At 40.9% G+C, this 27,790-nt stretch overlaps 1 protein-coding gene across 1 annotated transcript; it reads right to left on the bottom strand.

Moving 5' to 3' along the window:
- Nucleotides 1-7,333: 7,333 nt before the first annotated feature.
- LOC143297576 (vacuolar protein sorting-associated protein VTA1 homolog) lies at nucleotides 7,334-26,798 on the bottom strand. Its single transcript, XM_076609968.1, is given in 8 exon segments — nucleotides 7,334-10,305; nucleotides 12,128-12,266; nucleotides 12,268-12,407; nucleotides 14,131-14,236; nucleotides 16,887-16,962; nucleotides 17,675-17,799; nucleotides 19,464-19,558; nucleotides 26,667-26,798. Coding segments are annotated over 8 exon segments (933 nt in total). The 5' UTR covers nucleotides 26,770-26,798; the 3' UTR covers nucleotides 7,334-10,156.
- Between the last annotated feature and the right edge of the window lie 992 nt (nucleotides 26,799-27,790).

Genomic DNA, 27,790 nt, shown 5'->3' with positions numbered 1-27,790 from the left:
GTATCACGTAACACAGTTGGTGTTCCGCGATGCATGGCTTAGGCTAGATAGATAGATAGATAGATAGATAGTTAAGGGGAGATCAAAAAAGTTATCGGCCAAACCGAGAAGCTGTGTCGCTAACTGTAAAAGACAACAACACGAGCACAGCTATAAATTAGAAGCTCTTCAAAAGGTTATTCGGAAAGTTACAAGTATATTTGTTTGCAGGTGAGGGTCTTTGGAGGTTACCATGAGTAGCAAAAAAACACAAACACACACACACACAAACCCAAAAAAAACACAAAAACAAAAAAAAAGCAGAAATGGTCAAAAAGGAAGCCCGTGTGGTAATCAGGTATTTGCCAAAAAAATGGCCTGGTACCCAAGACCATCCACGAAGACATTGTAAAGACACAGGCTGAAGACTCCCCTTCGTATTCAACAGTCAAGAAGTGGACTGCTGACGTCAAGCGGGACAGGGGGAGCACAGAAGATGACCCACGGTCCTACCGCCCCAATCCCTCAACCACTGATGATCAAGTGGATGTCATTTACCGCATGCTGGTAGTGGTTGAACCAGCCAACTATGGGTTTCCTGCAAGCAGAAATGGTGAGGCCAAGAAGGTGCTTTTAAAAAAAATTATTATATTATATTATATTTATTTATCTATTTATCTATTTATAATCTTCCCTTGAAAATGTACGTTACAGACAATGCGTCACAGACAAGACGCTCTCCTTATGAAGCCATATGGGCGAAAATTTTGAGAGAATGAAGGAAAGGAGGACAATTCTTTTCTTCCGGTTTTATTTAGCATTTCTGTTGTTCTCTTTCGATAATCTACCCTTGTGAAATTATTTCCTGGGAGTGGTGTCAGCAAGTCCTGGAGTCAAAAGCGGTAATTTGCGCATTACCGATAATGCGCAACAGTTTCTGCACACGAAGATGGTGTGGGTATAGTTTACTAACGAGCAGTCACTTATAAAATTAATGAATATATCATGATATATGACGAATGAAGAGATTTATGGCAATCTCAGCGTCAGTCGAAATCCTCAGTTGATGACGGATTAGATTAAACCTTAAAATTTTATGAAGTTCTAATACATAGCGTTCGTCGTTAGATCTGCGGTATTATTTGTCTTCTTCCACCACTTCTGTATGAAAACCTTCCGCATGAAACATTTTATTGATGTCGGCTGCGGTAATGTCAGGAACTCGTGCTGAGATGTCCGAAGGCTCTTCAGCTGGAAACAGGAATTTGTAGTTAAAACAGCTCTCTCTCTCTCTCGCTCTCTGTTTATATATATATATATATATATATATATATATATATATATATATATATATATATACTGATATATATATATCGATGCATTTGCTCTTTTTAACATCTGTCAGACCATAGTACAATGCCTCAAACCAACACTTGGATATCGCCGACTTGGGTATCCAACCGCCGTGTACACAAATCCGTATCCTTAACACCCGTCATTCACAAATCCATATTCCCCCACCCTCCCTTCCTCTATTTCTTCTGCCATGGCTTTATTCAGTTCCTGTCAAGGTCATGTGTGTCCTCAGATTCATGAGTAGAGGAGGCAAAGAGGCTATTGTTGGAGGGACAAGGTGGCAGTCTCACTTCTGGGCAGACGCTTTGGCTCAGCAATTTTAAGCGATAATTGATGATTGTGATGGTGTGGGTAGGCCAACCTATACAGGCCCTATCCTCGATCAAAGACCGAGCTCTAAGCACTAAACACATAGTCATTTGCACTACAAACCAAATTGCGTTGATTATAGCCCAGCCAATATGCACTACAGGCTGCCCCCCTATCTGGGTAGAGCTGGTTAAGAGCTGCCTTTGGGCGCTCATCATTCGATCGTTTTCTGCATCATTCAGTCACACACACACACACACACACACACACACACACACACTGACTGAAACCATTTATTGTCAGATTAACTGTTTGTTGTACTGACATTTTCGCAACCATTTGAATAAAATATTAACTGAGCAACACAAGGAAATTCTGATTTGAGGAAGGTATGATTTAAAACAAAACACAAAAAAACAAAACAAAAAACAAAACAAAAAAAAAACAACCAAACAAACAAACAAACATATTTAACAAATCAAGGTACCAAATTTCATTAATATCATTATCTCCAAAAAATATTCTAACGCACCCACATACTCACATACGTTTCTCCCCCACCCTCTCTCTACATACATCCATGCATGCACACAAATGCCCATTATAATTCCCCTACCTCATTCCCCTGCCCACTCACTCACACACACACACACACACACACACACACACACACACACACACACACACTGTCTCTCACTCTTTCTCATCAAATTAAGGTTTCGTAAAGTAATCAAGACGACATATTACATGTTAGGGTCGAACAGTTCCACTAATTAGAATAATGGGAACTTTGCTCTACAAGTAAATCTGACGCTATCACCCAAAACGAAACACTACTTTGGATTAAATAAAACAGAGGGGAACCTCTGCAACAGAAAGGGGATGAAACAAATTAGAAAAACCGACCAATTGGATGGCTTTTAATTAGGTCAACTGCGGTTTTTGTCAGAGAGCAACCATTTTCTTTGCTTGGGTGAAAAACGCTGGACATGACTAATGGAAGATTAAAGGATGTAATCATATCATGAAGGGGTTTGAAATGTAAATGTGTATCTGGACATTCGAGCAAGAAATGTGGGATGTCAAGGGTCTTACCACAAATACATAGTGGTGACGGTTTCAAAAATCTGCATAACCATGCATTAGTTCTTAGCCTGTGTGTCAAGTTTCTTGTGGAAATTGATCCTGGGGGGTTAGTGCCTTTTCTTGCTGGAAGAGAGAGATCCCACCAGAGCTTCTTTTTTGAGTTTTCTAAGAACTGTTTCTGTCTGAAATTCCAGATATATGTTGAGAGAATAGTACAGGCTTCAGAAACAGAAATAGGAATATTGTGATTGATTGAATCTGAATTGTTCGATGCCGCTTCCTTGGCACAAAAATCGGCCATTTCGTTGCCACGAAGATTAGAATGTCCAGGAACCCACAAGAGTGATGTGGTAGGGGCGGATGTATACACACACACACACACACACACACAGAGGGTAACCTTTAAACGTGTCTGAATGCAGTGTTGTTTTTTTCTATGTTTTTTTGTCAATTCATTTTCCTACCCTCGCAATGTTGGCAGCTTTACTCTGTTTTCAAGGGTATACTTGCTGCGTATGTTTTTGTTTCCATAACCCACCGAACGCCGACATGGATTACAGGATCTTTACCGTGCGTATTTGATCTTCTGCATCAGTATGCTTATACACGCAAAGGGGGTTCAGGCACTTACAGAACTGCACAGCTGTCACGGGAGATCAGGAAAATCGCCACCTCTGACCCACCAGGTGCACAGAAACCGGTGATCGAACTCAGGACAATCGGGGAAGAAAATGGCGGTCTGACCATTCGGCTAGCGCATCCGTCAGTATTGTATTGTATTGTATTGTATTGCATTATATTGCATTGTATTTTACTTTCTGTCACAGCAAATTTCTCAGTGAAATTCAGGTAGCCCTTGAAAGAGCACATCGCCACACTGCATTGGCACCCTTTTATTCCTGTCTGCAGATGTATTCACCTATCAAAGTGGATTTTTCTTGCCAGTGACAACAATTTTTGTTGGCGTGGGTTCTTGTATACGTCTGCATGCTACACACAAGACTAGGAACTTATCTCATCCGAAAGACCACCATTCAAGGTCAAGTGGTAGAGGTAGTAAAAATCCAGTACATACTGATTATGGGACTCGAACTCGTGGACACTAATGTCTTGCTTCATAGTCGTGCGCATTACCACTATGCCACTGCAACTCACAGTTGGTCTTAGAAGGCAGTGTTCTGCATGTGCATGGAACATGGCAATTCAATTTCGCTTGTTATTAGATTTTCGTGGACATCCTCACAGTTGCTCTCTTTATCTAACAAATTTCTTACAACTCTTTTGCCTGATACAAAGATAATCCTAAAGGGAAATGAGTTTGAACATGTGTATTCTACATATCAATTCCTTTGTATGTGTGCACTTAGTTTGTAAACTGCTTGTTCTATTGTGAGATACTCCAATGGATTGTGTATGAGTTTTTCGTCTTTTCAATTAAAACAAAATTTGTTTTCATCTTTTATTTTCGTGATGCACTTGCATATCGCTACCAACAAAAATCTTATACATTTTTTTTCAACAGTAACTATCTCAACAATTTGGAACTAAATGTCACCAAAAATGGAATATGACTGCCAACATGTTGGGGGTATAAAGTCATACGCTTAATAAGCCCACTCATACCTGTATATGAGTGAACGTGGGAGCTGCAGCCTATGAATAAAGAAGAATCTGGCAAAAATCTGCACTTCAGTTTAGGAAATGGCTGTGTGTGTGTGTGTGTGTGCGCACGCACGCATGCTTATGCGTGCGTGCATGTGCCCGCGTGTGATGTGTGTGTGTGTATGTGTGTGTGTTCGTGTAAGGGTGTGTTAGCAGAATATTATGTTAAGTTGTAAGTTTATGTAATCGTGTGTGAGTGTGTGTGCAAACACACACACGTGTCTGTGTGTGTGTGTATAATTATGTGTATGTGCATATTTGTCAAGGCTGGTCTCTTAGTGTAAACAATGGGCACCATCTAAACTCTATTTTTCAAGCATTTTTAAACTGTGTATATCTGTATCTCTGTATGTGTGAGTGTTGGGAACGGTGGGATGAAGGGAGCTGGGCTTGTGGACCCACACACACTGAGATAACTTGGCAGTTTCTCCATCTTCCCAACATGTCAAAGGCACACAGCAGTTCACGGATGCAATAAAGACATAGTTGTTTTATTTACAAAAGCATACACAGGCACAGCAAACTCATTCACAGAGAAAAGTGATGAGATTTCAATTTTTGTGCTAAATCAGAGAAACCAACATTTAGCTATAGACCATTATTCTACTGAATCATACACACATGCACAAAGATTAAGTTGAAAGATCACTTATTAGTTTCAGATACTTTGCATTGAAAACAATTACCATTGCATGTACTAACACCTATCTGGGAAGAATTCACATCAACAAGGCGTTCACATTCATTTATTTCAATGAAAAGATATAACCTAATGAAAACCAAAGGGTATAGCTGAAAAGCTGAAGCATGGTTCTTTATTTGACACAGCACGACTGGAATAGTCACTATATTCCTTGAACGAAAACTTGCAGAAGATTAACTAGTTAGATAAAATCTGAAATCACACTAAACACATACATTACTGCCATGATTCTTCATTACAGTAATAAAATTAACATCATATATGTTAATTTTATTATATAGTATATGATTTTGTGACAGACATTTGATAATCTTTTCTTCCTAAATCAACAACAACAAAAACAATGAAAAATTACACAAGTGAGTCAAAAAGTAAGTAATGATGATGATGACGATAACAACAACACTGATAATAACTTCCCTTTTTTCTCTCAAAATAATCGTGATCAACAGTATTCTGACTTTGAAAATAATGACATACTTGATAATGATGAAGAAGATGACAGTACGACAACACCAACACCACTAAAACAAAACAAACTCAGATGGATTATTATAATGATGACGTCTTTTTTTTATACTTTAAATAATCATGATTAACAGTATTCTCATATAATAACAAGAAGCAGCAGCAGATGAAGAAGAAGGTCAAGAAGGAGGAGAAAAAGAAAAGTAGAAGAGCAAGAAAACATCCACAAAATACACATCTCCTGTGTTTAATAAGAAAAACAAGTTATATACATTTAAACTGACCCAGCACTGCCTGGTATGTGTATGTGTGCACTGAGAGAGACACAGAGAGAGAGAGAGAGACAGAGACAGAGAGAGAGAGTGTGGCAGCAGAAGAATCAAACAGTAATAACTGCAATGATAATTACTAATACTATCTTATCATTTGATGTTAAAGTAATCATAATCAACAATATGGTAACGCTAAAAGATGCAATGACATTAGCATTCTGCAGAGCTCAAGGCATGAAAAAAACCTGTCCAGGATGTTCAAATTTCACACTGTCATCTGCATCGCCTGTCTGAACTTTCATTTCACACACACTAATGCTCTCTTACCTGTGGTTAAATGTTAAAGGTCCCATAGCCTTTTACAGCCATAAGAACAGTGAATTCATATCCACTGTGTCTACGGCAGGGCTAACCCTGCTAACCCGTTTTAACCCTCCCTGGCTGTAGTCAGTTACCCATTCACACCAGGGTGGAGTAAGGAAAATCTGACTAAAGAGCCTTTCCCAAGGACACAACACCATGTCAAACACGGTCTCGAACCCTTGAACCACTGGTAGATACCGGATCAGAATGCCATTCCCATTCTGCCATGGCACCTTGTTCTTCTATGGGATTTAAGTTAGTCAAATGTGTAATGAATAATGTACAGGTACATGAAGTTTACACAAATTACTCACACTAAACAAAGCGAGAGTTTCACAATAACAGTAAAGTTGTGCACTTGATAACTGTCAGCTTCTTTCTGCAACTATGTGTGCATGTTTGTGTGTGTGCATGTGTATGTGTGTGTGTGTGACAGAGTGTGTGTGTGTGTGTGTGCATGTGTGTGTGTGTGTGTGTGTGTGTGTATGTAAGTGTGTTATTATTATTGGTAGTTGAAGTGGTGGTGGTGATTGTGGTGGTAGTAGTAGTGGCAATAGTAGTATCATTGTTGTTATTATTACTGTTGTGGTTATCATTATCATTGTTATCATCATCATTATTATTACTATTGTTGATATTGTTATTGTTGTTGCCATTATTTTTGTATTTGATTATTCATTTATGTTATAAACTCTCCTTGATTTGGGGGCTTATTTATTATTGTAACCTACTTGTTTATATTTGAAGGTCGTTTTACATGTTTTTAGTAATTTTTTTTAATGAGAGTGAAATGGAGACTGATGGTGGACGAGTGGATACTTGATGCAGCTGAGATTATGTGCTTCTGAGCGTATGCAAATCAGCTGAATGGCTTATGCATATCGATATTTGTACTATATAGAATTTAACTGTGCCACCACACCAAGCATCTCCATTTAAGGACAATAAATCATCTTGTGATCTTGTGATTGTGATCTAAAGCTGGCTGTTGGCACTGTGCATGTGCATGTGTGTGTGTGCATGTGAGCTTGCATGTGTGAATGTGTTATGTCAGTGTGTGAAAGCTGGCTGTTGGTGGTGGATTTCCTGACAGTTTTATTCTGTGGTGATGTCTTTACTTTTTCTCTTTTTTTAAATAGCATTTGCTGATATTGTTCTGCTATATTTTGTTCTTGGATGTGCCAGGCACAGTAAGATAGTAAGCAATACTTAGTAAGAGTAAATCCGAGGGAACTTCGGGTATAGCATTTGCAAAATGAAATAAAATGTTTACTTTTTACTCCAGTGGTTCTAGCAGTGTAATGTGTCTGTTGTCAAGGATCTGATCTCTTCATCTTCATCAACTGGGTTTTGTCTTCTGATTACAGGGGACTAAGACAGGTTACACATCAGAGAGAGAGAGAGGGATGGAGATTGAGACAGAGGTCAGTTTGTGGGAAAGTGGCTGGGATGAGAGAGAGAAGAAAGGTCATAGTAAAACATTCCTCTTTTCAGGTGCATCCCCATCTAGTAATCAACATTAGTGTCCATACACAGTTACATATATATACCAGTGACATGTACCAGCCAGCCCACCAACCAAACAAGAAACAAACAACCCCCCCCCCCCCACCCCCACCCCCCGCACCCACCTCCCTCCACACACATAGACACAGAGCAAGAATCAGAAATTGATTCACCCATTGTTTGCTGCACACATGGCAAACCATTACCTCTTCAAATCAAACCAAGTCAGATGCTGCTTTTAGCATGACTGATGATTGAGATGAAGGGGTGGAATAGTGTGGGAGGAAATTTCTAGAATGAAAAATGTGTAAACCATCAAAACAAGTAGCTCTCTCTGTGGATACTTGGTTTTTGTTGGGTTTTTTTGTTTTTTTTAATGAACACTAAACAATATGCTGTTTTCATGACTTGAAATAGAGGACTGGAAAAGAGATCTGTGATGACTCATGGAGGAGGAGGAGGAGGAAAAGGAGGAGGAAGAGGAGTAGGTGGAGGAGGAGGAGGAGGAATTCTGTCAAATGTTCCACACACACACTGGTGACTGTGGTCATCCAGTTCATGTATCAATTTTCACATTTCAATCTTATCATTTGAAAAAAACAAATAGGGGTAATGTCTGCAGATGAGGTGGAAAGGGAGTTATATCATGAGTTGGGAGTAAACAGGCTAGAGGGATGGTGGAATACAATACGGATATTTGAACTAACTACTAGTTGAATTAAAGAACATCAATTAATGGACCTAATAAAAGGGAAGCTGTTAATCAAATTAACAAGAGAAATTGCTCATACACAGTTCTGTATACCAAAAATTTACATCCTGGAATACATTTTATATTGCTGCTCTTTTCTTTCCTTGGATGTGTGGAAGGCAGGTCAAGCTTTATCAGGCACACAGAAAGGCTGTACTCATTGAAGAACCTGTACTGCATCTGTACTACACACAGAATTGTTCATCCATCATCAGACATGCCATTACCAATCTGAAAAACAAAGGGAAAGCCACCCTATACTAGACATGCCACGGACTGATAAAAAAAAAAGAGATAAACATTGATCGACTCACTAAACAGCACTGCTAGCGTTTGTGATTTCTATTTGATTCATCCGGACATGATCTAGATCAGCATGTAAAAAAAATCCAACTCTGTCAGTAAGTTTTGTATGCACACACACACACACACACACACACATCTCCCATCAATACATCATCACTTCACCTCACATTCCTATATGCAGTGAAATGAAGAAAAAAGAAAATAATACACATTCTATTTAAAGAGTAGTTATGCACAATCAAAATAAGGGGAAAACAAAAAGTAATCACAGTGGTTAAGTTCAAAGAGCACAATATTTCACACAGCTGTTTGAATGTTATTACACAGAACTGAAACTAAAAAGACAAATGATTGTTGCTTTCCACCACATATTTTCTTCATGAATACATTTATACTGTCATTCTTAAATTGCAAGTCCTTGTGAATTAAAAAAAAAAAAAAACATTCTAAAAAGCATTTTCTGTCATGCACTGGAACCCTATTTCTTTTCATGGAAACAACATGTTTTTTAACTGAGCCACATTCCAACTGAATCAAGTATTCCCAGCACTCATGCCATTTGAACACATGTATGAAATGAAATGAAATGACACTATTGGCCAAAGGATAAGCCCCCTTAGCACTTGAACCTTAAGAAATTAATCAGTATGTTTCCCTTCTTCCTTGATGATTGATCAACTCACAAACAAGCAATCAGTCTCTAAGATTCTGCAATAGCCATGCAGCCAGGCTGTACTGTCTTGCCTGTCCGTTCCGGTGTAGCAGCCTTGAACTACCCCACAGCTAGCGGCTATTCTGGAATGACCCCTGGGGTCATCTGTGGCTGGTGTAGATCAACCCCCTCTCCTCCATCAACCTCCCCACCCCAATCCCCCCCCGCCCCCCCACCCCTCACAACCACACCCCTTCTTGGGAATTACCCCCTTTCTATGAGATTTATCAATCTACTGAAACAGGAAGGGTTCTGGGCTGGTCTTTACTGACATCACTCCTACCCCCCACTTTACATCTCAGCGGATGGAAAACTACTTTGATAGCCTGAATTGATTCAAACTGGGCCAAATTTAACCCCCCATCCCATTCCCCCCCAACTCCCACACACACATACACACACCTGTGGGGTCATTTCAACAAATTCAAGCCAGCTAAGAATGACCCCCACCCATATCCATGCGTGGGAGTGCAATCGAACTAAGGACAGTGGAAGGCAGTTGTGACCTGTTGAAGTGTACTGATGGGGGCCATTCCAGGGTAGTCTACACAGACCCAGGGGTTGATCTGGACTAGCCAGATCTGACCTGGAGTAAAAACCAGCAGGGGTACGAACAGGCTGCTACACCGGTCATGACTTATGACCACACGGTCCTGAATTCCACACAGCGGCGCTGCTTCCACTCATACATCCTGACCAGTGCTCATGATGCGTAGGGCTTTCTGCAGGTTGTCAATGGCGGTGACTGAGTCTTCATACTGCATGGCGCTGCTGGCGTACTTGCAGTACTTCATGGCCTTCTGGTAGTGCTCCGCTGTCAGGGTCACCCCAGCTGCACACACATACACACTGGCCATGACCTCTGTTACAGTCCAATGAAATCAAACAACACTGTGCATGTGCTCGACATAGATTCACATTTTTAATATCTCCTTTTCTTCTCTGTTTGTTAAGAATGGCAGGCCATAAATGTTTTTGAGCACACTGCAAAATATTTTAGACAGTTAACTAAAATACCTGTGTATGAAATTGCATTAATGCTTACTGTTGGCTTAAGGACATTCGACATACATCACAAGTATCATTTGTTCTCTTTGTCTTTTCTTGTTTTCTTCCAGGAATCAGAATCAAGGATGATGACATCTCGTGCCTCCAACTGTGGACATCATCAGTGGTCTCTCATGTGCCTCCACAGACCAAAGTCTGAAGCACACATGCAGGTGGGGCATGGAACACCAACGTGTATGGAATGACTCAATGAGTCAACACAACTCTGTGTCACCTTTCTTGAGCAGATGGCAATGGCCTCACTCAAATGTTCTCTCTGCACTTTTTGACAGGGTCCACCAGCCCCTTCGGTCTCTTTTAGGCAGTAACATATTTTTCTACTTTTGGTAAAACTGGTCGGCTGTCCAGTCTCTCTTCGACAAACTTTCGTGATTTTTTTTTTTTTTTTTTTTTCAACTTTCAACAGTGCATAAACAACTAAGGGAGGGACACACTTGTTTCTTTGTTGTTGTTTTCTTTCCATGACACATGACCCACAGCCATAATATCCCAAACAGTCACTGGTTTTTATGCATATCCATAAAACACATGACTCATCCAGAATGGTAGACCTGTATGCATCGTAGTAACTGTGCAACAACCACCCTGAAGACCCTGCTCCCTTTACAACAGCAACACCAAGGGTCATGCAGCAATGGACAGATAATACCAACCCCTGTGAAGTGTTTGTAGGAACACTCTGGAAATTTGGCAGGAACATTATGACTTTGGTAGGAACACTCAGACTCTGAGCCAAATCAGCAAAGGTACATATTATCTACAAGGCATACAAACAATGTCAACACGGAAGTGATTGACTAAGCATCATCACGTGAGACCATGTTTAGTAGTGACTGCCCTGGCCTTGTGATCGATAGGTCTGGAGTTTCTGGGTAATGTCATGACAGAAAAGCATAAGACCATGCTATGTAGTCAAAAATGAACTCATCAGGAACAACTTTGACTCTGGCCAAATGGAACAAAATGCAATCAAGCATAATAAAATACAGCTAAATCACAACAGCAGCATCTCTGAATGGGATACGTATCAGGGTAAGATGGGAGCTCTGACTAGGATACATACCAGGGTTAGTTGGGGGCTCTGAATGGGATACATACCAGGGTTAGTTGGGGGCTCTGAATGGGATACATACCAGGGTTAGCTGGGGGCTCTGAATGGGATACATACCAGGGTTAGCTGGGGGCTCTGAATGGGATATATACCAGGGTTAGTTGGGGGCTCTGAATGGGATACATACCAGGATTAGTTGGGGGCTCTGAATGGGATACATACCAGGTAGTTGGGGCTCTGAATGGGATACATACCAGGGTTAGCTGGGGGCTCTGAATGGGATACATACCAGGGTTAGCTGGGGGCTCTGAATGGGATACATACCAGGGTTAGTTGGGGGCTCTGAATGGGATACATACCAGGGTTAGTTGGGGGCTCTGAATGGGATACATACCAGGGTTAGTTGGGGGCTCTGAATGGGATACATACCAGGCTTAGGTGGGGGCTGTGAAAGGGATACATACCAGGCTTAGGTGGGGGCTGTGAATGGGATTACATATCAGGGTTGGGTGGGGGCTGTGAATGGGATACATACCAGGGTTAGGCGGAGGCTGCCAACTGTTGACGGGGTGGGCAGGCTGGACAGGGACAGGGGGGCTGAGGGGACGTGCTCCTGGGAGCAGCCACAGGGGGCGTGGGCAGCTGGCTGGTGGGGTACGGCGGGGTGTCCATGGGCGTGCTGGGCGGTGCGTGTGCACCGCTGGAGGGAGGGGGGTAAAGGCCGGCCGCAGGGGGATCGGCAGAAGAAGGCCCCGGCTGACTGTAAGAAGTGCCTGGCTGGGGCATGCTGTCAAAGCCTCCCCCCGCCCCTCCCTCTGAAAGAACACAACAGTCATAACGGTGTTATCAGTTAACACTATTGTTGACAATGAGCATGTTTCTATGACACTGTTGTTGACAGTGAGCATGTTTCTACTATTTTACTCTCAGTCCCTAAAATGGATGAGGATGCAGATGTGTATGAATTGTGGCAGAGAAGGAAGATACGACAAGTCTTCATTTAGGTTTAAACTTAAGCCTGAACAGCTTTCTTTCTTTCTTTTTTTAACATACTGCCCCTGAGGACTCATGAGGGGGAGAAGAAGGAAAAGGAAAAAAGGAAAAAAAAAAAAAAAAAAAAATCAAAAGTAGAAAATTAAGTTCATACCCATCCATCAAAAGTAGAAAATTAAGTTCACACCCATTCTTAAAAAAAACTATGGAAGTAATTATCAAAACAAAGATCTGAATATTATGAAAGGTGGTTATTTGTGTCATTTACATTTACATGTGGGAGTGTGTGTGTGTGTGTGTGTGTGTGTGTGTGTGTGTGTGTGTGTGTGTGTGTGTGTGTGTGTGAGGGGGGTGGGGGTGTGTGAATGTTCTCTGTGCTTAAGCATGCATATCAGTTTAAAACATGCAAACAAAAAAATAATACAGAAATACCACAGAAATACCACATCACATGGACCTTTTTGTCAACTTTGAGCTTCGCTTTACCCACAGTAATAATGGTACAGACTGACTACAGGGGTTCTCTTTTCCAGCCCTGTCCTTGACAGCTCAGCATGTCTTGCTGACGCAGCTAATCCACAGACACAAAACTTACTGCCAATCCCCCTTCACAGCTCAGCAATAGATGATCCAAATGAGAGACAGATTGCTAACTCTTTTGCTGACAGCTTAGACATCGTTATCTTTGTTGTTCACACCATTCTTGATCCAATGCTTTGATTGTCGGTCATCGTTCTCAACATTATTATCATGTCGTGCATTGTTAGTGTTTCCTTAATCTGACAAACATGCACATCTGATCATCAGTGTGTGTGTGTGTGTGTGTGTGTGTGTGTGTGTGTGTGTGTGTGTGTGTACAAACAAACAAACAAACAAAAAGGGGATTAGGGCACAAACAGGTCTGCACACAGAGTGATGTCGTAGGTTGGAAAAAACAGTTTCTACACTAATTACCAGATGCCCACACTGGGATTGAATGCAGGACCTTCAGACTGAACGTCAATGCTCTAACTACTCTGCTATTTGCATCCTCCTTTCTTCGCAGCTTAGACACTGTTGTTTGTGTTCTCAGCTGTTCAGACATTGTTACTTCTGTTCAGTTCAATATTTTTGTTCACAGCCAAGCTGTCTACACAGGGCACATCAGGGCTGAAAACTGTAAACATTTATTTAGTCCTGAAGGACCCACATGAACCACAAAATGGAAAAGAAAAATTAGGCACAACAAATAGTCATATTCATGCACTAAAACCTCAAATATGGTGGAATGGTGATCTAGTGGTCACGCTTCCACCTAGGAAGTTAGAAAATCTGAGGACACCAGATCGAATCCCATGCTCACCAGTATTTTCTCCTCCTAAACCAGACTTTGAGTGGTGGTCTGGACGCTACCCACCTGGATGAGATGCTAAACCCAGGTCCTGTGTATAGCATGCATTTAGCGCACATAAAAGAACCCACACGCACGTGCTTACACACAAACGGTCATGGAAAAAGAACAATCACCTCCCCGCCCCCTCCCCCACCACACACACAGCATTCTACCTTCATCCTCTTCAGCCAGAGGGCCTGGCATTGGTGTCTCCCCATTTTTCAAACACTTGTGGATATAGGCTGCCTTCCATTTGGCGTACTTCCGGTTCTTCTCTATCTGCAAGACAGTAAAAAAGAAGAAGAAAAAAAAAGTAGTTGATAAAACGGTCAACACAATCAATGATAAATATCTGATCAGCTGATCAATCAAAAAGCAACAATCAATCCTCAAAGAGCCAATGATCAGTCATCTGTCTGTCAATCAATCGAATACCTAAACACTGTGACTGTAGTCTCTGCTAGTACTACCCAACACAGCAGTGCGCACAGTGATGAGAGTTAAATCCCCCGCCTCTGAACCTTGGGATGGGGCAAGATGACGTGGCGGCAAACAGTGGACAGAAATCTCACAGATGAAAGAGATCAGTGGATATCCTGGTATTGATATTCAATTTTCACCACTTTTTGTTTTTCGATCGTTTGTGTTTTTAATGCAATAAACTCTGTGTTGAAAGGTACTGGTCAAACATCTTTACTGAATTATCAGAAGCAAAGTAAAAGAAAAAGAAAAAAAGAGCAACACACACACATCTTAAAAGCAGTTGGTTTTAATGTACCCTATATGAGCCAGAATCATACACACTTCCAAATTTGTAATGTGCATTTTTGTGACTGCTCTAGCTAAACACAGAAGTAACCTTAAAATATGTGTATGAGTGTTCTTGATATGTTATATCTGCATTTTTTTGTTACCTTTGTGAAAGTTTCAAGAAAAAAAGTGTTTATATATATATATATATATATATATGCTTGAAATCCATGCTATTCTGATCTCATATATATATATATATATATATCTGTCTTCAACCTTATTTCCTATCAAATCAGGATAAAAAGAAGTAAAATTAAACAACCATCAAGATATTAACCCCTTCATGGCTGAACTTTGGTGAAATGAGATCAGAATAGCATGGATTTCAAGTCCATTTACTTTTTTTGTACTTTCGTGTGGTGTCATTGATTTTCAGTATCAGTATCAGTAGCTCAAGGAGGCGTCACTGCGTTCGGACAAATCCATATACACTACACCACATCAGCTTAGTCAGGCCTTGAGAATAAAAAAAAAAGAAAAAAAAAAGAATAAATAAATAAATAAATAAATAAATAAAATAAAATAAACTGATTTTACTGATCAAAAGTTATGCCATCCCAAGAAGAAAAAGTCCACTTTAAAAAAAGGTGACCAACATCCAGACTGAAAGCTAAGCTTTGTCTTATCTCAGTGAGGTGACAGTCCTTTGTAGATGAGCATACCTGATAGCAGCAGGGGTTGAAATATGAAAAGAAAGATATTAATTTCCTGGGGGATATCTTCCAGTCACTGGCCCCAGATATAGCTTCATCACAAGTGTCTGACACCTGGTGAGAGCATGGTCACTGGAGAAGACAGAGAAGGAGATGGGTTTATGTATCAGCTGTTCTACTGGCAGTGTAAGGCAATACTACCATACCTTTTCCGTAGTTTTAATCCATATACATTATGTGTGCTTGATGAGACAGAGAGGGGGATATATATATATATATATATATATATATATATATATATAGAGAGAGAGAGAGAGAGAGAGAGAGAGAGAGATTTTTTCCCCTAAACTACAGCTAAAGGGGAAAAAAAAACTTCATGTTCAAGGTAAAACTGAATCAACAATTAATCCTGTGACCTTTTATTCCATTTTGTCTCCCGATCAAGTACAACACAGAAGTTCTTACCTACCGTAAAGTTCGGTCTATAAGCCGCGACTTTTTACCCCAGCTTCAACCTCTGCGGCTTATACAATCATGCGGCTTATTTGCGGATTTTAACGATCCCAGGAGTGTCATGACTTCTGTCCATGAATTTTTGGATGAGCTTCAGGATAGTGTGCCAACTGTTTACGTTTTATTAATCAAATCCGCACACATTAAAGCCTTCAGATCAGCATTCAGTTCCACTCTGCTCAAGTGTACACCCTCATCATGCCGAAAACGCGACATTATGCCTATGATGCAGCCTTCGAATTGAAGGCGATCGATCTAGCAGACAAACCAGCAGCAACCTCCACCTTCATGTTCATGAAGTGAAAGCAAGGCTGAAGTCAGTGACAAGATGGCGGAGGAAGCTGTGCTGGTTCTCTTCAACTCGCACACTGAAGACGAAGATTTTAGTGGATTCAGTGAGCAGGATGACGTTGAATAAATGTGACTATCCCTAAATTATGGATCTCATTTTCGTTGTGTTTATTTATTATTTTTTTTGTGGCACTCGCATTATTTTCGCTTGCTTTTCTTTATGTTGTACCCGCTTGTGTTTATTTCATAATCTACAGTATCGACAGCTTTTCTGTAGTATCAGTATGTGTTCCGGTACCGGAAATAAGTGCGGCTTATAAGCCGGTGCGGCTTATGTATGTATAAAGTTCAATTTTTTCCAAAATTTAGTGGGTGTGGCTTATGTAACAGTGTGCTCAATAGACTGAACTTTACGGTAGTTGCATGAAGAGCTCTCCTTTCACCAACTACCTGTGTGTGAGAAAACATGTTTAACCCCTTGACTACTGCATCAGTTGAGGTTGTCATTACCATGATAATTGAGCTTGGCAAAGCCAATTGCACCACTTCCAGAAAAAAAGTAGGTATTTCACTGTAGATTGATTGATACCCCACTGATCTTATTTCACCAAGGCTCAGCAGTCAAAGGGTTAATGAAGACCTACGCCAGCAATACTCACATCCTCAGACAGTTCCCCAAATGTTGACAAGACATCAAACAACATCCCAGCTGTGTAAAATGATTTCACCACGTTTCTGAAACAGATACATCATTACATGTCACAAATGGAAATCAAACCTGTATCAAATCTAGAATTCTTTAAAGCCATGAGGTTAGAAAGGTTAAAGGTCTTATGACTTTTAACACCCATCAGGGCAGTAAATTCATGTCCTCTGTGTCTAGGGCTCAGTATAGGAAGGTGGGGCCCAATCGTCCCTTCCTGCTGTTTTAATCTTCCCCAACTAACGGTAGGTGCCAACTGGTACCTGGGTGGAGAGAGGAAAATCAGGTCAAGGGCTTTCCCAAGGACACAACACCACACCAAAACTGGGCCTCTATCAAAATGTACCGTAAAGTCCTTTCTGGTTGATAAATATGCCAGTGCTCATAACGGAATTTTACACCACCTCTTTTTTCTCCCCAAAGTTATTCAACACAATGCTTCTTCAGAAAATCAGTCCAACAATAATAATTAATATGCATATATTAAAAAATAATACTTCTTTTTTTTCTTATTGTTTATGTTATCAGACCTGATTTACGCTGCCACAATGTAAATAGGTAGTGCAATATTTGTGTTCATATCAATTCACAGCAACATAACATCTATATCATGCACACACACACAGTGACACACACACACAACACAATCACACACACACACGCACAAATATGTACACACCACACACACACACTTTTTCTCTCCTCTCTCTCACACACACCACCCCTCCTGGTGCTATCACTTACTTGTTGAATCTGGACGCACGGTCTTCATTATCAGCATACAGGAAGACTTTGAGTGCATAGTTTTCCATGTGGGCCTGTCCCACCACCTCATTGTGAACAGCTTCGTCTGGGTTCTCCTTCTTCACCTACAGAGTCAATGCTACAAGTATCATTGGAATGCACTTCACACATTTTATGCAAAGAACAAAAGGCACACTTCCCCCCCAAAAAAAATGATTCCCCAAAAGTTGCATTCAATACACAAGACAAGACACAGTCACCAGCCCCCACCACAAAATGATAATTCAGTAAAATTTGCATTAACTCCTTCAGTGCCCCAGGATGGAAATTTCAATCGCCTTTCAATGTGCAAGAGTGCCCCAGAACAGAAATATCCGTCCGCGTCATTGTAGGAATTTTCTTACCGCAAAATCATTAAATTCATGTGAAGCTGTGTGAACTGGAAAGTAATTTCATTTTCCTTTCTGAATAGTTTAGGTTGTACATATTTCTTTCAGTAGTTTGCATGCTAGAATTTTCTTTTGTTAATTATTACCATCCATGACCAACACTTCCCTTGGCAAATAGTTGTCACTGAACATGAAATAGACTTGGCACTGAAAGGGTTAAATCAACAACAAAAAACAAACAAGACAACAACAAAAACCAGTAAATTTTCAGAACACATACAAGAGTGAACAATGTTGGTATCAGGATAGCAATACATGGCAGAAACATATGTGAATAACTTTAACATATATATAGGTAACTTAGTACAACCTCACAAGTAATGCAGAAAAAGCAAAGTTCACAAGTCGTGCCCAATAACATTTTGGCAATCAGGTATGTATACCATTTTCTATGGAATTCAGATAGTTTTGACTCTGTGAAATGTTTGTGGGGCAGACCTCTACACTTTGTTCAGGTCTTTCTGAAAATTCTCCATGACTGGTAGTGTTTTATGTGTGATGCATTTCAAATGAGACACTGTAAATTATACAGTATAAACAAATTTTGCTCAACTGTGGTTCAAGCCAGCATTCTCCATGGCTTGACATTTCTGGTGCTCTGAAAGCTAACAAAACTGAAACTGGTGAACACACTATGTCTGCAAAACCCTACCAATGCAACTTTGAAGTCCACACCTTATTCAAACATGACAGACAACAATCTGAAAGACAACTACCAATGTAACAGAGAAGCTGCTTTTGAGATGATAATAGATCATAATAGATACAATAGGAGCTGACATTTAGAAACAGGGGGGGGGGGGGGGGGGGGGGGGGAAACTGAGTATGAGACCATGCTGATTTTTTTTGACACCTGCAGTTTGACACAGATGGTAAAATGTGGTAAGAAAAAAAAATTCTACACCTGGATCAATTTCAGTGTGTTTGCAACACATCAAATTATCGTTATGGAGTCAGTATTGATTGACACTTTCTTTCTTTTTCTATCTCCTGGTTAATATCTACATGTAAATGGACACAACACACACACACACACACACACAAAGAACTCTATGACTTGCAACTGAACAAAAGGTCTTAAAATCAAATATTTTCTTCACCTCATAATGAAATCTGTATTGACTGACTCTGTCTTTACAATCTTCAGGCCAATATCTATATGTATCTATTTCTAAATGGACACAAATGAAAAAAAAACCAAAAAAAACAAAAAAACAAAAAACAAACACACACACACACAAACCCCCCCCAAAATTATGAAGACAAAAAAACAGCAACAAAAAACAAAACAAAACAAAAACAAACATAGGCCTTTGAATCAAGACAAATATTGTCTTCACCTGTTCAAGATAGTCCATGAGGGAAACCAGAAACTGTCTCGCTTCAGGAGACTTTTTGTCAATCTCCATGGCTTTTTGTAATGCATATAGGCGACCTGAAAAAAACACACCCAAAAAACATTCAAAGACACAGATCCGAGTGCTCATGACCAGTTTAGAGAGGATTTAATCTAGCTGATTACATGATATGGATGAGAATAAGATGACAGATTAAAACACCACCACCACCACATATAACAAAAACAAAACAACAGAAGATAGTTGCATTATAAAGTGATTGTAGCCATTTTGTGCATGCAGACGGGGTGAAAAAAAAAGTTTATTATAAGACGACCTTGTGAAAGAAAATGGAAGGTTTCCCAGACTTGTTTGCCAACATAATACCTTTCCTGAAAGTTAAAAACAAATTTTCATATAATCTTCTTCTTCTTCTACTAGTAACCCACCAGGCATTATTTCTGAATCATTCCTTGTATTTCAGTTTTTCTTTGTGCAGCAAAACTATCCATTTCCACCTGAGTTTGCTGCTTGTGGATCTACTTTTTCCTTTCAAGAACAATATTCCATTGTTTGTTTTTTGTTTCCATCAAAAGGGTTTCTAATCTGTATAGAATTGCTTTTGTGTGGCTTTGTCTGCTTTGGGGAAAATATAACATCAACAACAGCAAAACTCAACAGCTGTGCAGAAAGTGAATGTTCAGTTCAGCTCTTCATTTGAAAACTACACTGACGTTAAATATGTTATAATATAACCTTTCTAAGACCATTAGAGATGTCCTCAAAATAAAAAAAAACTGATTTTTTTTGTGAGTGGAACTATATCTGAAGAGCAAATATAACACCATCACCATCCCACACATGTACAGCAAAGTGTGTGTGTGTGAGTGTGTATGTGAGTGTGTGAATGTGTATGCCTATGTGTGTATGCATGAGTGTTTATCAATATCATGCATGTTTGTGCATGCATGTCTGCACATCTTGCATGTCTGTACATCTGCACATCTATGCATGTCTGCATATCTATGTTTTGATTGACTGATATGGATACTTATATAGCACCTATCCTTGGTCAAGCTCTAAGTGCTCACAAACGTGGAGTCATTTATACAACAGGCTGCCTACCTGGACAGAGCCGATTGAGAGCTGCCACTAGGCGCTCATCATTTGTTTCCTGTGTCATTCAATCAGGTTTCAATCACGCACACATACACACTCATACAGAAATGCAACATTTTACATGTATAATCGTTTTATTTATAATTTTACAGCCACAGTCTGTTTTCAGGGGTGTACATGCTGGGTATGTTTTTGTTTCCATAACCCATCAAACGCCAACATCCTTCGCGACGCCTTCGCCAGAGGTCTTCAGCCAGCTGCACTCAGGCGCGATGTCAGGTGCTTCATCCGTGACCACGCTGACACCACCTTTGAGGCAGCAAAGGAGATGGCCCGGCAATGGCTGTGGGAGAACAGCCACACCTACGACACCTGCCCTGGCGTTGACAACACCACTGTTGCCCACCTACAGTCTCAGCTGGCCACACTTACAGCTGAGATCACCAGTCTGCGACGACAACAGCAGCAGTCCCCCATGCCAGCACACCACCCACATCCTCCAGGACCAGCCCTTCACCCTCACCGCTGTGCTGCTGACTGTGCCCAGACCCCCCACACTGTGTCTGGTGTGAGAGGTCTGGCCACACAGAGCATCAGTGTCGGCACAAGCAGCGCTACATGAAGAAGGCCAGGCGACCTAAGGCTGAAGGCAGACAACCAGCCACAACTAAGGGGAGATGACTGACAACACGTGCTGTCAATAAGCAGTATATCACTGCCAACCACACGCCTACCCCCTGCCAACAACACTTGTGACCCAAGCTGCCGCCAGAAGAGCTGCACAGACTTCAGCTTGCTGACCCCACCATTGGGCCAGTCCTGTCTGCATGGCCAGCCACGCAAGCCCTCAGCTCCAAATGGCAGACCAATGTGCTGACCCAGCAGCATGACAGACTGATCTGCAGGAAGGGTGTCCTGCTTCGATGGGTGAATGACCCTAAGCGTGGGGTGTCTGAGCAGCTGGTACTTCCCAGCAAGCTCAGCTTCCAGGTCCTGTCATGTATACGACACCGCACTGGGCACCAGGACTTCCAACAGGCTACAGAGATTCTGTGAGCCCAAGTCTACTGGCCTGGCATGTACCACGACATGGAGCAACACTTCTCCAGTGGCCCATCCAACAGCAACACCACCCAGCCTGCCTGCATCCACACCCAGTCTGTGGGAAACAGGTCAGTCCCATCCTCTGCAGCAGCACCAAGACGTCGCAGACAGAACAGGCGCAGACGCAGATGATGGAGGTGCCAGAACACCACACCTGATGCTGTGGTCCCACAGGTGGTGTGCCCACCTGCAGACAGTCCCACACCGCAGGGGTCCACACAACCACCATCTGCTGTCACGCCTACCTATCTGGTTCCACTGCATTGCCAGGACAAAGTGTCTGACACTGACAGCGACAGTGGTGTGTGGCTGGTCAGGCCCACACCCAAACCCAGGGCCTCCATCATGCAAGCAGCACCAGAGCCACCTCCACTACCAGCTCCAGGCAATCCACACAAGTGGCAACCAGGACACCCCTGACTGTGTGATGGGACTGGCGAAATTTAATTTACAGCTAGAACACTGACACTCCAAAAATGAACAGTCATGATACCAATTACCATGTTGTTTGTCTTTTTTTTTTTTTAATTCTTGCTAAGCTGAAACAGTGCTATTATGGGGTTTTTTTCATCACTCCTGTTCATGCTTTAATTCTGTTTTCATGTTCAAATATTTCTGTACAATTCATGTTTTATGTTTATTTTTCTTCTTGCTTAACCTTTCCCGTACGTCGCCTAAAATTTTGCGCGCCGTACGTCGTGGGTGTGCAGAAACCCATGGTTTCTAAGAAGGAATGACCCCTCGCTGTACGTCGTGGGTGTGCAGGCACCCATGGTTTCTGTGTACGAACTAACCCTTCGCTGTACGTCGTGGGTGTGCAGGCACCCATGGTTTCTGTGTACGAACTAACCCTTCGCTGTACGTCGTGGGTGTGTAGGCACCCATGGTTTCACTGAAGAAATAAGACCTTGCCGTACGTCGTGGGTGCACAGTAACCCACACCTGTCGTAAAGCAAATTTGACTTTTCTTCAGCAGACTTGCATGTGCAGTTTCCACTTGTGCGTGTAGGCTATTTACTCCAGTGCTTGACCAGGCGCATTGTGAATAAGTTTTGCCCGTGAGAAGAGAGTGTTGTTACTTACAAAAAACGGGTTTTTTTTGTTTTGTTTTTTTGTTGTTGTTTTTTTTGTGTGTGTGTGTGTGTGTTGTTTTTGTTGTTGGTTTTGTTTTGTTTTTAGCGGCTACACGCCCATCCTCTTTCGGTCAAGGCAGATGCCCTAACATAGCAGCAACAGCCTGGTATCAGTCCCCCCCTTCCCTTGGCCTAGATCTCGGCATTCCTGGCTGGCTGGCTGGCATTTTTTTTTCTTTCTTTTTTTTAGCCATAGTCGGGTTTTCTCTACTTTGAACAGATTAGGATAAGAATAAAATTTCTATATCAACTATCTTTCTTTTTTTAGCCATAGTCGGGTTTTCTCTACTTTGAACAGATTAGGATAAGAATAAAATTTCTATATCAACTATCTTTCTTTTTTTAGCCATAGTCAGGTTTTCTCTACTTTGAACAGATTAGGATAAGAATAAAATTTCTATATCAACTAGATTTTAGATCAATTGATTTCAGACTTACAAAAATATCCAGTTCTTAGAAAAGCACTTTAATTCCAACTAGATAAAAAGCTATCAATCAGTTGCTCCCGATCATTCTCTACAAGAAAAACAGTTCATTCAATATTGTTGAAGATATCTAGTGCAATAAATATTGTTTTCTGAAATTAGTTACAACTTTAGAGTAAAACTTGCCGCAGACTTGAACCGGGATACGATCAACAAAAGACAAGGTCACTCTCATCTCTCTCTGTAGCGAGCCCAAGTGACGTCATGTCGACAACGCGTGGCGCGCAAGCTTTGCATGGGTGGCTCCACACCCACGACGTACGGCGTGCAAGGTTTATTCTTTGGGAGTATGGGTGTCGTCACACCCACGACGTACTGGGACATTAATTGATTAATAACTTCTTTGTTTATGTATAAAAGAAAATAATTTTCAGTGGATATGTAGTAAACTATATTATGGACAAAGTCATGAAATTATGTGGAAGTGGCTTCAATATTACTTGAGTTACAGAGCAAAAACACTTGTCTGGGTGATTTCACACCCACGACGTACGGGAAAGGTTAACATGTGATCTAGCTTGTCACATGGTCTTCGCTATGCAAAGCATGTCTATGAACATGCTCTCATGATTTATGTTGTTATGATTTATGATATTATGCATGTATGCTACTCTACATGTATACTATATATGACAGTGTTGACACATAGATTGATGGACACAAAAATGAATGCTTTCCAACTTCATGGTGCATTTACCTAAATGGGACCCCTTCTGTATATCATACTGTTCAAAGTTAAGTTAGGATGCATTCCACCTGGCCAGTCATTACCTCCTGTGGCTATTTATGCAAGTTAAGCGAACTGCAATGACGCCAGTGTGCGCTGCGAGGCAAACCGGGCCTATTGGGCTTAATATTTGAATAATATGTGTTTGCTACAAGGTGTTCAGTGATAGATTTCTAAATGATTCCTGAACCGATTTACGTCAGATTGGTCGCAAAAGAAATAGCCCAGCACCTACTTTCTAACGAATTTAAATGAAGAGTTGATTAATTAAGATGAATTTACAATCTTAATTTAAGTCACATGAACTGATCAGTTTAAGTGAGCTTGTCGCTGAAAATTACAAACTGCGTTAAAACAGTTAAACGTAGGCAAACACAAATGGAATAGATTTAAAGACAGAATTGTGACAATTCTGCCAGTATATAATAATTCTAGTGTACTGATCCAATAAAAGAGATATTGAACTAAATATGCTGTGTCAGAAACAGTTTTCAGCTCACCCAATGCCGTCGAGCGACACCAGTTGTGGAGTGATTGTCATTAAGTGTCGATAATGAAAATTGGCTTTGTATCTTCTAAATGCCTGATCTGTTCTCATCCAAACAACTATAATGGTGTGGTTTTAGTTTCCAACAGCAGTCACATACAGAACTGTAACTGTAGCATTATGTGTGACAAGAAAGACAAAATGACGTAAGCTTAGCGTCAGTTGAAATCTTTAGACTGATGAACGATTAAACTGAAATCAAGCATGCTTCTAACTGATTGAAGTGTGTGTGTAAGCACAACAAATATAATATTGCAGCGAACGATACAGATACTTAATTTAATAGATGTTTAGGAGCAGATGTTTAAAAAGGGCTTTGCAATTACAGTTGGGATAGTGTCGCATTTTGCACGAGTCACTGAAGACAGGTGTGTTAGTTGCGTAAAGGGCGTCTGCTATACGGCTTGTGCGCGCAGCAGTATCTGAAGCCAGGTCAGCGCTTGGCTATACATCATTATTAATACACACAAACACACACACACACACACATATATATATATATATATTATATATATAATACTAATATAGACAGCAGACACACAACATCTGCAGTGTTAGCAGAAAATTTGATATATTTGATATATATATACCCTTGTTTGCATGTGTGTGTGTGAATATACAGTGTGTGTGGATGTGTGTTTATGCGCCCATGTGTACAGATATGTGCATGTGTGTGTGTGCTTGTGTGCATACGTGTGGTACAATTGTGTACATCACTACATGTGCAGGGTGTTGGTGTCAGTCATCGATCATTGAAGCATACAATTTTAAAATTACCCATCAATGACCAGCGTACACATACTCAGATACTGACATAGATAAATGTCTTTTAAAGTTATAGGAAATTTTTTCTTGTGAATGCACAAGAACGGAATTAAACAGATCCACATATCATTTGTTTATGCTGACATGGTACTTTAAGCCACTTGTGTGTGTGTGTGTGTGTGTGTGTGTGTGTGTGTATGTGTGTCACGGTGTGTGTGTGTGTGTGTGTATGTGTGTGTGTGTGTGTGCATGCGTGCATGTGTGAGTCTGTGTGTTGTGTATATACATGTATGTACGTGCATGTGTGTGTGTGTGAGTAGTGTGTGTGTGTGTGTGTGTGTGTGTGTGTGTGTGTGTGAGCGCGCGCGTGTGTGCATAAGTGAAGTGTCTGAGTGTGTTTGCATGCACACATGTGAGTGTATGTGTGCATATATGTGGGGAGGACAAACATGAATTTCATAAAGACAATCCATATCCCTGACCAGTGTCTAGGTATTTACTGTAGTCAATTATTATTGCTGGAGAGACGGGCGCAATAGCCGTGTGGTTAAAGCGTTGGACTGTCAATCTGAGGGTCCCGGGTTCGAATCACGGTGACGGCGCCTGGTGGGTAAAGGGTGGAGATTTTTACGATCTCCCAGGTCAACATATGTGCAGACCTGCTAGTGCCTGAACCCCCTTCGTGTGTATATGCAAGCAGAAGATCAAATACGCACGTTAAAGATCCTGTAATCCATGTCAGCGTTCGGTGGGTTATGGAAACAAGAACATACCCAGCATGCACACCCCCGAAAACGGAGTATGGCTGCCTACATGGCGGGGTAAAAACGGTCATACACGTAAAAGCCCACTCGTGTGCATACGAGTGAACGCAGAAGAAGAAGAAGAATTGCTGGAGAGAATAAAATAGATCATATTTGACTCCACTCTCATAATTTTAACTTAAGGCCTATCCTAAAGATTAACATGGTGCAAAAAAAAACCAAATCGTTCGTTTTAGCTTGTCAAAATGGCAGAGTGGAATTCATCTGGGGATGGGCCTGAGGCCTCTTTCAGTTTCAGCTTCAGTGTCACCCCTTCAAGCTATGTCAGTCTCTGGAGTGCACGATGATCATGCCTTACTCTGCACAGTAAACAATGTTTTGATCCATAATATCTCTCTTGTTCAAATGAATTTTTGGGAAAAGTTGTTTAAGATTCGTATGGTTCATGTGATTGTGATTTCACCTACCTTATGTCGCAACACATAAAAAACATTCAATGCTTTTAGGAAGTTTGTCGCTTCGTCACGTAAACAACACACGAGTTAAACAACAAAATACTTACAATAATAAGCGACTATGACGTCTCTCTTATCGTGTTCAAGAGCCGTTTTTATGTAATGTTGGACGGCTTTCAGGCTCTGTGGTAAAGGAGGAAGAGCAGCCATTTTGCTTTCACCTTCGAAACAACAATATAAGCGAGACCACTCTTATTGGCAAGGAAACTTAATCTGAGCAGAGTTCTCTGCCTGTGTCGTGGGAAACTGATGTAAAAATAACGATAAATCATTGCGGATTTTAGATCAGTGCGTGTGGTAACGACATCAAATAGAATAAATAGATAAGATGTACAGCATTCTGTCTACATATTTGTAACAGACTTTCTGTCAAATTCAAGCATATGAATAAGGAAATAAGTATCCCTCTCTCACCTCTGTCATTCCGTGAATGTTAGCGTGTGTACGTGTGTGAGAGAGAGAAAGAGAGAGACTTTGTTTATTTCACGAGAACAAATTCATAAATAGCTATATCTGTTTAAATGTGTGTAACTTAGCCTACATGATTCTGGTATATAAATTACATGATCTTTTCTTTCCCCTCGTGGCGTACACTGACTACTTTAACTGATGTCGACCTATCGATCTTTACTGGATCAGGGAACTATTGGGTTGTCAGTTTTGTTTGTTTGTTTTTGCTTGACTCTTTGTTGTTGTTTATTTTTTCACACAGCATTCAGAATCATCCGCAACCTTAATTGTTGCGTTAAATGAATAGCTGAAATAGCTTCCGGTTGCTATAGTCTTCTCTTTCTCAGTTCTTCTACTTTCTTTCTTTCTTTTTCCTCCCTTTTTTATTTCCACAGATTGAGACTGACCCCACTGATCTGATGTACTTGACCTATATCTCTCAAGTTTAGAAATGCAATACTCTTTAATTGCCTCCACTGATCTCTTTAGGGTGAGAATTGCACTTTGATGAACCTCAGTTCCGCTTGTAATCGTTTACTGGTGCCGGTGAGTAGCGATGAAACGCAAGCTGTGCTCAAGTCGTTGCTTCCACTTTTGTGGCTTATAAACGATAGCTGCGGGTTTTCATTCGCCTGTGTGAAAAATTACAACTCGATGATGCATAACGTATGGTTACGAGTGGTTATCATGACAGTCAGTCACGGGTTACTGACGAACACCG

This window comes from Babylonia areolata, chromosome 23 (genome assembly GCF_041734735.1).
Source record: "Babylonia areolata isolate BAREFJ2019XMU chromosome 23, ASM4173473v1, whole genome shotgun sequence".
Taxonomy (NCBI): domain Eukaryota; kingdom Metazoa; phylum Mollusca; class Gastropoda; order Neogastropoda; family Buccinidae; genus Babylonia; species Babylonia areolata.
The sequence above is the reverse complement of the archived record's forward strand: the minus strand, read 5'-3'. Positions and strand labels throughout refer to the sequence as shown.